General features: G+C 45.3%; 1 protein-coding gene across 1 annotated transcript; it reads left to right on the plus strand.

Moving 5' to 3' along the window:
* Positions 1–622: 622 nt before the first annotated feature.
* Positions 623–15,074, plus strand: SRD5A3 (steroid 5 alpha-reductase 3). Its single transcript, XM_059384175.1, has 5 exons — positions 623–938; positions 7,396–7,538; positions 9,554–9,751; positions 13,099–13,233; positions 14,122–15,074. The coding sequence occupies exons 1-5, from the start codon at positions 718–720 to the stop codon at positions 14,379–14,381; spliced, it is 957 nt and encodes a 318-aa protein (XP_059240158.1). The 5' UTR covers positions 623–717; the 3' UTR covers positions 14,382–15,074.
* The last annotated feature ends 579 nt before the right edge of the window (positions 15,075–15,653 follow it).

The following is a 15,653-nucleotide window of genomic DNA, read 5'->3' on the forward strand; positions in this document are numbered from 1 at the left end:
ACACCCCTGTCTTGCTTTGCAACCTTTCCCAAGTCAAAGAATTAAAAGAGAATCTCTGTCACCCAGGAAGCTTGGTCCCTGCAAGTAGCTTGTCTGGAAAGATGTCCTAGAAAGACCAGCTGCATTTTTGCGGTGTCAACCTAAAAACAATGAAGAAAAATGAAGGGGTGACTCCTGCTGAAGAGATCCTAAGTCATACGAAAAGCCCTCATTTCCCAGCCAGAAGGACCATATGGTTGTTTGCAATCACAGCCATGTATTTTACAGTCGACTTATTTTCACTTAACCTCCTGTTCCTGCTATCCTAAACTGCGTTCCGTGTTTCTACCGCCTTCATCATTACCATGTTAATGTCTGCATGATATTACAACGTGTTATTGCAACACAACTTAACTAAATAAAGTGCACCATTCAGGATTGTTTCCATTTTTCCACTGAAAAATGCAGCAATCAGGCTTGCAGCTGTTCGCACCACATCGCTGAATCATCTTTTGGGGTTCTCTTACAGGTCCGCGAGTCAGACCAGAGACGGAGGACAACCACTGAGCGCCAGCGTGACCCCGCCCCCTGGGCGTGTCCTGGGCGGGACCGCGTACGTCCGCGTCCCGCGCTGCGTCACCGACGTCCCGCCCACCTGGTGTGCGGCGCGCGAGCGGCCGCTGCAGCCCAGGCGGGTGGTTCTGGCCCTTGGGAGCAGGGAGGCCCGGCGCGTCGGCTATGGCTCCCTGGGTCGTGGCCGAGCTCTGGGCGCTGAACCCGCTGCGCGCTCTGTGGCTCACGCTGACCGCCGCCTTCCTGCTGACCCTGCTGCTGCAGCTAGTGCCGCCCGGCCTGCTCCCGGGCTGCGCGCTTTTCCAGGACCTGATCCGCTATGGGAAAACCAAGCGTGAGGGGCCGTCGCGCCCGGCCGCCTGCCGGGTCTTTGATGTGCCCAAGAGGTAACCGCGCCCCGGCTCGAGCCCGGGAAGCCGAGGCGCAGAGAGCCCGGGGCGCCCGGCTCCGGCAGCCGGCAGGGGGCAGCAGAGGCGGGCGCGGGGCCGGCGCGGCCCGGGCCCGGGAGGCCCTGACAGGTCTCCGGGCGCGGCGGGCCTCGGCGGGTCTCTGGGGGCACGGCCGCGTCCGCGTCGTGGCCCGGGGGGCCGAAATGCCCCAAGAGCCCGCGGGCACCGAGGATGCTGAGCCGCGCGTGAACGTGAACGTGTGGCCGCACCGAGTCTTCCCCTGGGGGGAAGTAGCGCTTCCGAATGTAGGCCTGGTCACCCGGTGTCAGGTTATAGCCTTTTGGTCCCAACGTTTCCTTTTCGCCCTCCCCTGCACTGTAGGGCTCGATCTAACTTGAGGTCACTCACTTGTAGACTTGAAGGCAAGCCCGCCCTTCGCCTGTGCTTCTCTCGTTTGTCTCCAACCTTCGAAGTCAGGACGAGGGGCGAGCCGCTGGTCACAGGGCGGCACCTCCTTCGGCCACACCGACCCTCCTCCCTAGCACCTTGGCCCAGGACTGCACATTTTTGTCGAGACTGACCCCGAAGCTTTGACTTTCAACAGGTTTCATAACCAAGTTCAATGAAAGATTAAATCTAAATCGTTAGGGCTTAAGTAGGGGTCTTTCAGAATTGTAAAGACTTGTAGTTTGCTTTTGTTTGGGGTTTTTTATTGTTTTGCTTTGAATTCAGAACATAGCTGAGAAGAGTCAGCCAAGCACTTCTAGACGGTAGGAGAACAGCAGTGGCTCTTCTGTCTTGAAGGTGCATCGAAAGTTGAACATGTAGGAAGGTATCTGGAGGAACGTGATAAGGTTTCAAATGTATTAAAACCCCAGGGTTATCGCTTGAACCTCTCAGAGACAGGGTCCCAGGTCCACAGACAAGAATGCGGCTGAGCGTAACTTGGCTTCTGAAACGTGGATAATCGCCCCCACTTTGGTCTGTTGGGAGAGAGATTCCTCAGGTGTTAACACTGAGAAGGAAGATGTAGGACATTCACAGGAAGAGGAAAGGGAATGAGGCCCTGGGAAGAGGTAGAAGTATTTAGGACGAATTAGTCAAACCCTGTATTTATTAGAAGCTCTTTTTAAGCAAACATTAGCCATTATCCTATTTTTAATCGTTTGATTGCAGTACAGCCTTTTGGGCTTTATAGCAATGGCATTCCCAGATTATCATTTTTTACTGTTATAAAGTGAAGCAAAAATATTTCTTAGTGTGAATTCTAACAAATTGCTTTTCTGAATTTTGAAAAGGAGATTGATGTCCCTAGATTAAAGGACACATTTCAAGTCATTCCCTGCACTCCGCTGTTTCTCTGGCTCCCATTCCCCAGCTGTTAGTGCTCAAGCACTTGATTAGATGACAGCTAAGAAAACAGACCTGGTAGCTTTCCTTTATTCATTACTACTCTTTGGGCTTGTTGTAATTTCTCCCATAATTTACACCTTTTTATTCTTCTAGAATTCTAGATTAGAACCTCCCATGATGTCCAAATGATGTTTTGTTTTCATTTTTGTTTTTTTTTTTTTAATTTAAACCATTTCTTTTAGTATTGGAAGAAGATAGAGCAAGTCCAGGCCAAGAAAGAAAGACAAATGTGCCTAGATACTATATTTAAATATTTTTCCTTGTGCAGAATTCAGTTGTACTCTTAAAAGTGAACCTGTAATTTTTATACTTAGAGGCAGCTGTAAATCATATTTCTGCATTCACATTTCTGCATCTAAAATGGTGCTTACATAATTTTGTTTGGGGTTAGTTTTTCCTAAGGAGGCAAGAATAAAACCTTAAATCAGTTCATGGCATGTTCAATTCCATTACCACTGTTGGGTAGGGTTTTTTCCCTAAATTAAGGTGATGGTACTTTTCTTGTTTTCCTTTTGGTTCGTAGATTGTTAATTTCCGAGAAAATCTGAATAAATAGGTGATGTCAACATGAGTCAGAATGCTCTTGACTTGTGTAATGTGTATAGAAGTACTTCTGCTTCTAAGTTTCAAAATGGTATCAAAGCCTTGCAATTGAATTGAGCTCTGGAAGCAAAGAGCCATCCAGACTTTTCTCCAGGGGTGCAGCAGTCATAACCAGGGGACCTGTGCACAGAATTCAGGGCAAACCTGAGTTAGAAAAAAAATTACATCTTTATTTCACTAATCTCTAGCCAAAATTTAGCATTTCCTTAATGATAAATGTATTTAATGAACCATGGTAGAATTAGCAGTACTTGCAATATGGTGAAAGATTTTTTATATCACATTAAAAATATTGAAGAGACATCAAAATATTTTCACCACAAGGATGAATCCCTAGATCTTGTTATTTGATACAATAATTAAGCACATATATTACTGTATCGCAAATTTCTTTTTCTAGTAGTTGTGTTACCTATATTTCAATATAATTGATTTCCTTGGTAATCCCTATGTATTTTATGATCGAAGTAACATTTTAAAAAGTGGCCAGTTCCCTTCCCCTGACTGCCAGTGGAGGCCAGGGAGGAAAAGTGTTAAGAACCCTTGCTCTAGACTATAAACTGGCCATAAGTTTACATTGTCTTGTTTGTTACCATATCCCTGGTTCAGTGCCTGACAAATAATAAGGTCCTTGATCACTTTGTCTTGAATGAATTTAAGAAAAACAGGGTTTAGGTTTAGTTTGTTGATTAACAAAAGGTTTATAGAGTACTTACGTGCCAAGAGCTTTTGTTCTTATCAAACAGGCAGTAAATATGTAAACAGATCTTACAAAACAAGGTAATCTTGGACGGTAATAAGTGCATCAGAGGAAATCGAGCAGGATTACTTGATCACGAGCAAAGTAGGGTGGTTGTGACAGTGACAGTGACAACACTGGAGAGGATGGTAAGGGAGGGGTGGGGCAGGAGATGAGCTCACTGGGGGAGGCCAGGCTGGCTCTCCAGGGCCACGGTGGAGAGGAGATTTTATTCCGAGTGTATGGAAAGCCGCTGAACTCTTTAGGACAGGGAAGGAGGCGTGACATGGTGTGATTCCTGTTTTTGAAAGGGTGACTAGCCATTGTGTGGAGAAGACTGAGTAAGAGGCAAAAGGTCCAGGCAAAAGGCTTGCTTGTATAATAACACCTCTTTGCTATATAGGTGGTGACGACATTAAAGTACTTAGCACAGGCCAGGCACCTAGTCAGAACCAGTAAACATTAGTTCACTTCTTAGTTAACCCCATAACTCCCATAATGGGGCCTTGGATCAGTCTCAGCTATCTGCAAACCTGTATTATTAGATCCTGCCTCCTGGCTCAAAATCATCCAGTGGTTTCCACCTTACTCACAGGAAGAGCCCAAGACCTTATACTGTTTTGTTCCCATCACCTCACTGACTTTGCGACCTATAGTTAACCCCCATGTGGTGCCAGTCCAGCCCTGTAGGCCTCTCTGCTAGTCTTCTTTCTCACCTCAGGGCCTTTGCACTGCCTGTTCCCTCTATCTAGAAAGCTCTTTCCCCATATAGCCACACACATGGTTTATGTCCTTACTTCCTATAATTCTACTCAAATATTACCTTCTCAGTGAGGTATTGCCTATCCACCCTGTTTAAAAGTATAATTCTACCACCACCATGACTCCCCCCCGCCCCCATATTTCTTCTTCTCTTCCTGGCTTTCATTTTCTCAGTAACAGTAACTGCCTGGTGGAATACAATGAATTTTACTTTTGTGTGTGAGTGTGAGTATAAGTGCCATAAGGGCTGGATTATCTGTTGTTTTCGTTGTTGCAACCCTAGAGCAGTCCCTAGCTTCTAATTAGCCCTGAAATATTTATTAAAGCAGTGCTTGCTTGGTGCCAAGTCCTGTGTTACCATAAGGATCACCTTATCCCTCTTCCCACGGGCTTGGAAAACAGTGCTGCAGTTAAGTAAAGTGCCAAGGGAGGAAAAAGAGGGAGAATGTCTAAAACAAAAGGGGTAGACTTCTTAGATCTGTTGTTGGAGGCTAAAGGGGCCTTTTAACGTGGTATAAATTGACATATGTGATCCAGAGACAGAAAAGTTCAGGTTCATTGGGTCTAGGTTGCATGAATTAGAGGTATAGGGGTGTGGGGGCATCTGGATGGCTCAGCTGGTTGAGTGTCCAAATACTGTCCTCAGCTCCAATCTTGCTCTCAGGATTAAGAGTTCAAGCCCCGTGTTAGACTCCACGCTGGCCGTAGCACCTACTTTAGCAAGAAGAAAGAAAGAAAGAAAGAAAGGTAGTGCTACTGGGTGATTTTAACTTCAGAGTCATAGGGCTGAGTTTGGAGCTAAATGCTGCCACTTACTGTGTGACCTTGGATATGTAACTTGGATATGAGCCTTCCTTTTCTCACCTGCCACAAAATAACCAAGTCAACTTTTTGTTAGGCAGAATTGTTTCTGCCAACTTACCAGAGGGATTTTTTTTTCTAACTTTAAAGAGAGTGAAGTGAATAAGCAATGCTGTGTGTGTGTGTGTGTGTGTGTGTGTGTGTGTGTGTGTAAAATATACATGACGTAACACTTAACATTTTAACCCTTTTCGGGTGTACAGTTCATTGGTGTTGTATACATTCACATTGCTGTGCAGCCATCACCACTATCAATTTCCAGAACTTTTCCATTAGCCAGAAGGATTTTAAAACCTGTTATTTAAGTCACTCTGCACACATGGCTCCCTGTCACACTGAATAAAAGCCAGGTCCTTATAAGACCCTACAGCATCTGCTTCTGCACACATGTGGCCTTTATTGTTCCTCAGAGCCTATGTGGTTGTCATTTCCTCTGCCTCGAAAATTCTTTCCCATAGACGCTCACTAAGGTTATTCATTCTAGCCAATATCACTTCCAGAGAGGCCATCTTTGACCCCCTCGGCCTCCCCTCTGCACCGTCTCTGCCCCCTAAACCAGTATTATGCTACATGTCTATAGGTTGATTCATTGACCATATGCTGAGGGTAAACATCAAGGCAGAGACCTGGTCTCTTTGCTCCCTGCTGAGTTCCCAGATCCTAGAACATTGCCCAGCACGTTCTAAGTTCTCAATAAATACTTGTGAAGAAATGAAGTAGGTAGAGTGGCTGGCCCAGAAGATGCTTTTCAGAAGTCAACCCCTCTCCTTTACATGGAAGCCTTCAGAGCAAGGTGCTCCTGACATTCTGCCTTGCTCCTGCAACTCAGACCACACCTGGGCTCAGTTCTAGGAAGCATGTCTTAAGAAAGACCCTGGAAGGCAACCAAAAACCGGTGGCCAGGTAGGGAAGGGAGTACTGGAAATATAAGGATGAACTTTGGAGGAAACTAAGCTCTTGAGCCTGGAGAAGATCGGAATGAGGAATAACAGGCTAGCTCGGCAAGGGCAGATCTAGTGATAGAATTTGTAACAGGAGTCAGGAGAACTAAATGGGTTGCTCTGGAATGATCAGATGAGATCAGTATTTGTCAGACCTGATTGTGGGCAGGGTCTGGGGTGGATGGGGCGGGGACTGCTGTAAAGTCTGATACAATCCTCTGGATCTTCTGGAAGAAGAATCCCTGAGCTCGGTCTATTTTGTTGTGACAAGGAAGAGGCTTGATACAAAGTGATGTGTTGAAGGCCACGGAGGACAACCTGCAGAGTCAGAAAGATTTTGAATTTACCTAAATAAAGAAAAGTAGGAGAAGGATGGGTAAAGGGACCTCAGAAGAACCTGTTAGGCCTTTGTGCCGCAGTAGGTGACCTCCTTTGGGTAAACCAGCATCCTCCTTCACATTAAGGGGACCTTGCTAACTTCGGTGTCCATTGGCGCTGGTTTTACTTGTATTTCATTTGTAACTGTGTTGATTACAGAATAGGCACTACTTGATGAAAGGTGTAACCATCAGGATTTGGTTCCTCGTTTTATGAGTTCAAGTCATGCTATTATAAAGTAATTTGGTCAACACAATTTCGGAAAAACACTGAATCAGAAAACCTTTAAGGCTTCTGGCAGCCCCGAGAGCTTGTGGTTTTGTAAATCTTGTGTAACAGGCTCTCTGGCTGTTGCAGCAACATTGCCCAGGATTTAGAAATCTTTCACACATTTGGCTTCTGTTGGCACAACCTAGGTTCTCTTTGCCAGGGTCTGGTGCCCCCTCTGTTGGAACTTGAGCCAATCCTCTCACCCAGAGATAAGAAAGGTTGCTAATTGACCCTCTTTCCGGGTTTGACAAGGTCAATCACGGTCTCGTTAACCTCAGGTGGCCTCTTTTTCCGGAGTTAACTGGTCCCATCCTTTGAAAGCAGATTTTAAAAGTCTGAACGTCTGCAGGATTCGGGTTCTATTAAAAAAACAAAAGTACACTTTAGGAAACGGGAAAAGAGGCTCCAGAGTCTAAAAATAGTCTTTCTGCTTAATGCTTTAAAGAGGACCTCCTCTGATGATCGCCTAACTGGTTTCACCTTGCAGGTACTTTTCTCACTTCTACATCATCTCAGTGCTGTGGAACGGCTTCCTGCTTTGGCACCTTACTCAGTCTCTGTTCCTGGGAGTGCCTTTTCCAAACTGGCTTCACGGTCTGCTCAGAATTCTCGGGGCTGCCCAGTTCCAAGGTACAACTCCAGGGGCTAGTTAGAACCGTGTCGTCCTGTTCCTGCCTTTCCTGCCTGCAGGGAGCTGTTCCTGGTATTTCACAGTCACCCTAGTCTCCTCCTGTGTGGGCCCCGGAAGTGGAGGGTGAGGCCAAAAAAATTCTGCGTGCCTCCTAACCCGGTGGCCACGGGGATGTCTCCATGTCCTTCACTGAGATCACAGCCGACCAAGGGTCCGCTCTTCATCCCTGCCTTCCCAGCGAGTGCTGTGCTGTGTACAAGACTGGCTGTGCTCCTTCTGATATTTTTAGTGCTATCGATATATTTATGCAGAAGTCTTTACACTGTGCGAAAGCTCTTGGGCTCCATTAGGTTGGCCTTGAAACATTTGTCATTTCTCTAGCTGAACCAAAACAGAATAACTCTTGATCACCAGTTAAAAATATCGGTTATCCTATAAGCAATAGTTATATAATAAAATTGGCTCTGAATAGTTGTTGATGATTATCAACAAATGATTATAAAATAGCCTTTAAATTCGCCTCACTCATCCTCAAATAAAGGATGCATGGAACAATTTTAGAAAGCAGGAATGGAAGGTGAAAACCGTAAGGCAGCCTCATTTAGTGTCAGGGAGAGGGTGAGGGGCTGAATTAGAAACAAATTGTCCTGGTGCTGTCTCTGTCCTTTGTTCCACCACTGGCTCCGTGGGAACAGTCCTTTTCTCCATAACCCGGGGAACTTGTTGCAAAAGATGACAGCCCGAGGGAAGAACTATGCACATCCTATTTGGAACCGGCAGAGAACTCAGTGGTTCCCACTTCACCCATTAAAAATGTCATCTTTCCCTTTGTTTACTGTGGGCCTAGCTGGGGTTCTGGAATTTAGAAGGTTGGTTGTGAGGAGTTTTATTTGTATATTTGTTTTAATCTATTCCCAAAGAGTTAAAACTAGGATTTGCTGTATTTAAAATAGAAAAGTAGGCAGTGCTATTCTGTACTGACAGAAGTCTAGATAGGGCTTACCTTTGTTGGGGGGAGGCAGTGCCTGGAGGGGAGACAAGGGAGCGCTGGTTGTGTTCTGTTTCTTGATCTGGATGCCGGATGTATGGGTGGAATAGGTTGGTTTCGTTTGTAAAAATTCGTTAAACTGGGGGCGCCTGGGTGGCTCAGTGGGTTAAGCCGCTCAGGATCCTGGGATTGAGTCCCGCGTCGGGCTCTCTGCTCAGCAGGGAGCCTGCGTCCCTATCTCTCTCTCTCTGCCTGCCTCTCCATCTACTTGTGATTTCTCTCTGTCAAATTAATAAATAAAATCTTAAAAAAAAAAAAAAAAGAAAGAAAAAAAAATTCGTTAAACTGTATCCTTAATTCTAATGATGGGTGTGTATGTGTCTGTGTGTGTGTGTGACATTCATTTAAAAAACAAAAACATCTAGGTGTTATGTCATTTGAAAAACTAGTACTTCTGAATTCTTTTGGCAGACGGGTGGGAAGCAGGTAGAGGGATTGATCTCAAGGCTCACAGTCCCCTGAGAGTATGATTTTGTTTTTTGTTTGTTTAATATGGAAAAAAAAAACGCATATTTCCTTCTGTCTATGTTCCTGTCCCCTTTTCTGCCTGTCTGGGTGCCTGTGTCTCATCTCCCCTGACCCAGGGATCCCACTGGGTGGGGTTATTAGAGGTCATCCGGGCATTCTTCGTGACCATCTTCATCTGGCTGTTAGCGCCAGGAACCAGAAGTCCACAGACATCAGGTTCTGCGTGCACAGACTCCTTTGCAGTGTCATGCGTGTAACCAGAAGGCTTTCCAATGATGGGGAGGCCAGAGATCTGAGTTTGTCTCTAGTCAAATTCCTTAACTTCACTTGGCTTACTTCCTCATGACTTTAAAAAAAAGGTGTTAGGCTAGATGATGTTTTAGGGCCCTCTCCTAGCTCTAATCTTATTTAATACTCCATGGAACAGCAGGAAAAATAATAATGACTTTGCATTAATCCGGAAAGAGAGATGCTAACATGTTGCATTCTGAATTATAGGGGGTGAGCTGGCACTGTCCGCATTCTTAGTGTTAGTATTTCTGTGGCTACACAGCTTGCGAAGGCTCTTCGAATGCTTCTATGTCAGTGTCTTCTCCAATGCCGTGATTCACGTCGTGCAGTACTGTTTTGGACTCGTCTACTATGTCCTCACCGGCCTGACTGTGCTCAGCCAAGTGCCAATGGACGGCAGGAATGGTGAGTGGTCCCTGGGGTCTGTCAGCTGAGTCACTGGGCGTGTGAAGTGCTGTTCAGGCAAAGCACTCCACCAAGCTTGACAAAAGTTTGAAAACAGACCTGCCCAACCCACTTTGCATTTAAGAGTTTGAACTCTACCAGCCTTGGCAAAAGTCAGCGTGCCCAAGGGTATATACATTAACTATTACATAATTGCTAAAACCTGAGAGACACCAACGTAAGCGCTAATGCCTGTGGTAAAGACAGTCAAGTACCAGGTGTTGAGGAGGCTTGCTGTAAGGAGGAAGAACTGGGATCTGGGTCTTCCTTGGTGGGACTGAAGTCCGTGACCTCAGGCGGAGTTACTCTGGAAAGAAAGAGGGAGTATGGGCAAGAGTTGGGTAGGAAGCAGAGGAACACCCAAGAGCAGGAGAAAGGGTCGGCAAAGTTGCTCCACCAAAGGCTCAGTCTCCCTCGGGTGCGTGTGTGGAAGGGAAAGGGTGGTACGGGATTAAATCTCAGAGAACCAGAGGAGAAGGCGTGGCCTGGGCCGGGCGTGAACCGTTTGGATTTGAGGGAGTAGAGAGCCATTATGTTGCCATTTCGTTCTTGGGATGATTCTGATCATAACAAAGCTTTTCTTCAAGGGAGGCCGCCTGAGGGGAGAGGACAAAAGCGTACTGTGGAGAGTCCGAGTTGTGTCTGAACGTTGCTGAGCTCCCACTGGCCGGGCAAGAGGGAAGCAAAATCATGACCTTTGTTTATGAGGAGGAAATGAAGTGTGCTTTGCAGGGGGAAGGGAGGCTGGAGATCTAACATATAGGACTATCATTTTTGTAAAAACAATGCATGCTTTTTACACAGAACTCAAGTCATTTGGGGTGACTCACGTTAGTTTTTAGTGTTGAGGCGAAGTCACCCTGCTTCGCCTTGGGTGTCCTTCTGCCCACACACTGCAGGGCAGAGCATTCATGACTGTTTTCTCTTAGTTCAAGTCTTCGGATGTCCTGTCTGTCCGTGTAAATAGAGACCAAATTCTGGATGTTTCCGGTACTCAGTGAACTTTCTCCTCAGGTTTGATTTCGGCATCAGAATAGCCCCTCGAGCATCCTCTCTCTGTCGCTATAGCACAACCCCAAGGTCTCTTTGGCTTAAGGAATGACATTAGAGTACAATTTAGTAATGATTTTTCTTAATTCATGAATTATTTATGGGCTTCAGGCACTCAGCTAGCATCTCTCCATCTGATTCCCCTGAATTGAATCAAGTCAGTGTTTCCTCCCAAATGTTCTGCTGTGGCACTCATGTGCAGCCTGTATCAAGGTCTGATACATGGTGCACAGTGCTAGGATTTCCACCCAAAGAAGCTTTCCGAAGCACGCAGCTAACCTGCTAGCTTTCAGTCTGTTGGCCTCTGTTGGCATTACGTATCTCTTCTGGAGCTTTGTCTGCTAGCTTGATCCCAGCTTCTGCCTTCCCCACCAAATAAACAGTCAAGAAAAAGCAGCTGAGACACTCCCAGAAATAGCTTCCTAGACACGCCTTTCTGAAGCTGTCCTCTCTTTCACCTACTTGTCTTTCAAGAAGTCATATGCAGGCATTTGGGACAATATGAGGCAAACCGGTTTCAGGAATTCACTGAGAGAGAACACACAGGCATGTGTCAGCCATGGGGTCTGACAGGAATAGACTGAGTCTGAATTCAGGCTTACTTAACCACCCTGAACCTCAGTATCTTCATCTGTAATCAGGGACGTATCCTGATTTCAGAGGGTTCTTGTGAAAAGGAAGAGAAAGGATGTCTACAAGCTGCCCCGTCATCTCCTGGTCTTCAAAGTCTAGAGGGTCTACCTTCAGCCACTTCCCATTACACTGTTGTATTTTATTTTCTCCTGAGTGCCCTCTCTACCTGAACTTGTGTTGGTCATCGGTTTGCCTACGAGTTTCTGTCTGTCCCTTGCCACTGGAACGTGGGTTCCTGAGGACTGAGATCTTACCTTACGTACTCACTGCTCTATCCCTGTGTGAGATGCCAGGCTCAGTAGACACTCAGTCAGTAAACAACGAATAAACAAATAGCTAAATACTACACAGATTGGATTCTCAGCCTTCCACTTGCCTCCCCTTTCCTGCATTATAATTCCAACTTATTCTTAGGAATCTTTCCCTCATAGGTACTTTCTCTGATTCAGAGTAGGTAACCTGACAGCAAAGAGAACTCTCAAACACTTGCTTCAGTTTTTAATCCTAAAATGACTTGCTCTTAAAGCCCTCCAATTTAAAACTATTTTTATATTTTGTTTATTTTTAACCTGTAAAAATATAACCTTTTCATTAAATGGCTAAGTCTAGTAAACATTAAGAGTCTATAGTAAACTATAGGCTTCTAAAAGAAATTAACACATGTAGACATTGGTGGACTCTCATTAGTCTTTAGCTGTTATTAGTCCTCCCTCCAGTGCCCATAGGGAATCGCATATTTTCGGTTCTCTTACCTGAATCAACTCTGTAGGGGCTGTCTCTTGGCTCCAGACCCTCAGGCTCTTCCCCACCATCAATCCAATCTGCAGTCAATGGACAGCTTTGTTTCTTCAGTCAAGTTCCTAACTAACCTGACTGCTTCCTGCTGATCATAAGGAAGTCCTGAATTTGCTTTTCTGATGCCAGTCCTCAGAAGACCTGCCTTCTTCCTGTCTTTTTGGTAGCTGGAGAAGAAAGAGGAAGATGATCCTTTGAGTGTTTCTACTTCTGAGCTAAATCTAACATGGTTCTCTCTAATCAGAAAAGGATAGTTTGTGTCTTCGTCTTGCAATTTACACTTCTCTTTTGGGAAGCCCCACCGTGAGCTGTGACTTCTAGTGATTTTCTTCGTTGGCCGGAGCCAGTCAAGTCCGTGCTCTGCATTCAGTGTCTCCCCTGAATGGCTTAGGGTGGCAGCTCAGGGTGAGATTCCTTCAGAAAGTGTCTTACTGACAGTAGACCGTAAGAAAGAAGACACAACACCAGGTTTAGAAATAGAAATGGAAAGCAGTGTCACCACACGAGAGTGTATCACAAGAGTAGGACACAGAGCCGACCTCTGTGCTTGAAGCATTTAAAGAGGCAGCAGGAGAGCGTGTCCATGTGGCACTCTCTGTCGGGGGCCACTGAAGCTGCCCCTGGATGAGGAGCCTACCCCCTCACCCACAGGACAGCGCCCCCCCCCACCCCCAGACCTGGTACATTCGGTCAGGATAATTTTCTAGTCATGAGGAACAAAATAGTGGGTAATTGTGTTCTCCTAACTGTATGGTTCTACTAGCTGTATCATTCCCCAAGCCTCTGAAATGTTGCAGCCTGGCTAATAAGCTAATTCTTTTTTTCTGTAGTCTATGTGATAGGGAAAAATCTCTTGATGCAAGCTCGGTGGTTCCATATCCTCGGAATGCTGATGTTTATCTGGTCGTCTGTCCATCAGTACAAGTGCCACGTCATTCTCGGCAATCTCAGGAAAAATAAAGCAGGTGAGGGGCCTTGCACAGCCATTGCGTGGGAAATCTGAACCCTCAGAAGTTAGTTATCTCTGTTCCTTTATTTTTTCCCCTCCTGCCCTAAATTAACGGACTCATCTATCAGATGCTCCTTTTTGACAAGACCTCTCTCTGGATCTCAATCTTCCCCTTTGTAAAACGAGAGCGTTATGCTGAAAGACTTCCCCGGCTCCATCTAGCCCTCACGCTCTATAATTCCATTCTGTGTCCACATCTGGGGGCCTGCACAGCAGACACGTGCCTAACCAGCACGTGAACATTCCCGTTACCCTGCTGAGTTAGGGTCATTCCAGCCGCAGCAAAAAAAAAAAAAAAAAAAAAAACCCTTAACTTTTTAGTTAGCTTGTTTTGACTTAGCACAGGTACAGTTTTCATTAGGTTTTTTGAAATACTAAGAGTGGAATAATACTATTCAGCATTTATCCAGTGCTTATTCTGTGCCAGGCCCGGTTCCGGGAACTTTACATAGAGTCTCACAGTGCTTAGTTGAGTTGGGGACAGTCTTATTCTCCCTTTACAAATGGGGAAACTGAGGCACCGAGCTGTTAAGCAGCTTTTCAAAAGTTCCACAGCATGTGAGTGGTAGAGTCAGGATTTGAGCTCATGCCTCTTAATGACTCTTAATGACTAGTTTGGAGGCCTAATGGAGAAACAGGTTTTCCTCTGTGCTTATTTTCAGTTGATAGTGTAACCTAGGCATGTAACTTTTTAATACATAGTAAGTTGACGTGGAAGTGTGACGGGAAATGGGTTTGCACACAGGTCAGCAATCTGAGTTTTTGGAAATGACTTGGGGCCTGAAGTGGTAAATTTTCTTTCTACAATTTCATTTGTTCAGGTGGCCTTCTGTTTCTGTTTCAGGGGTGGTCATTCACTGTAACCACCGAATCCCTTTTGGAGACTGGTTTGAATATGTTTCTTCCCCGAACTACTTAGCAGAGCTGATGATCTACATTTCCATGGCTGTCACCTTTGGGCTCCACAACTTAACTTGGTGGCTAGTGGTGACATATGTTTTCTTCAGCCAGGCGCTGTCTGCTTTCCTCAGCCACAAATTCTACAAAAGCAAATTTGTCTCCTATCCAAAGCATAGGAAAGCTTTCCTGCCATTCCTATTTTAAGGTAACCTCAGTCATGAAGCATGCAAACCAGGTGACAGGTGCGATTCCTCAGGACAACAAAGTCTAGGGACCAAAGCACAGTTTCTGCAAAACTGTTTGTAACTCTGCATTCCGTTTTTACACCCAAAAGTCTTCACCAAATGAGCAAAGCAAGACCCCGCAAGAAAATGAATCTTCAAAGAGGAAATCCTTCTGGCAGGCCTGGGAGTGCTGTGTCTGCCTTCTGAGATGCTTTATAAAACCAACCAACTGCTAACAAGTAGAGGAGACTTCTCCAAGCTGCCTCACAAGCAAGCTAACCAAGAATATGCCAACGGCTTCACACATGCACCTACGTCCCCAGAGGAAGAGATGAGACCATCCGTGGCTTTTTGTTGGGGACAGATGAGCTGGACTACATAAGAAGCAGTATAGCAGTGCGCAGTAACTGTTGCATTTCAGTAAAAGCTTTTGGAAATCACAATATATAATTTCACAGCAACAGATTTAGGGGAAAATGAGTTTGTTGGAGATAGTGTATACCTTCACATACAGCCATGAAGATTTTCAGTTACGTAACCAGCAACAGCGGTTTCCACTCCTCTCCCCTTCAAATCATAGGAAACCACTTTTATTTAATACTTCTTTTGACATGCCTTTCAAGGAAGTACCTTAAAAATGAAAGCATCTGAAAATAAAATATTTTTATATTTACGTGTAGAGCTCCTTCATGAATGGACTGACCTTCGCCGCAGAGGGGGCCAGTGCTGTAGCCTCGTTCGTGTGGAGTTACTCACACTGGATTAAGGTTTGCCTGAGTTTGAACTGTTTTAATAAAGTGAATCTGAAGATTTTTAGGAATAAAGTTTACATCAAAACAGTCTGTTCAAGAAAATACCCATGATTAGATCAAAGGGCAGTAAATGCATGGTTTAAAAGAAAAACAACAACTGGAAAAGTAGCACCACAGCCTGAGTAACTCTGTAAAAACCGCACATTTGTGCAGCACAGGATTTCCTGGCTTAGTGACGAAGGTATTAACTTGATGGCTTTTGTGCAGGTGTCATATTACTACTAGCTACTGAAGTTTTGCACTGATAGGTACCTTGCTGTGGGAGAAGGAACCTCATTATTATTCAGACGCATAACCAAGTGCAGTGAAAGCGCGTCCTCCCGCCCTCGTCCTTGGAGTAGTAAAAAGGAAGCTGCTAGACTGAGATTCTTCTTAATCTAAACTTGCGGTATAAGCACATGAAAGCACCTTCTAAAGTTCTAAAAATAATTCTGCTGTAG

Source organism: Mustela nigripes, chromosome 1, assembly GCF_022355385.1.
Source record: "Mustela nigripes isolate SB6536 chromosome 1, MUSNIG.SB6536, whole genome shotgun sequence".
NCBI lineage: Eukaryota > Metazoa > Chordata > Mammalia > Carnivora > Mustelidae > Mustela > Mustela nigripes.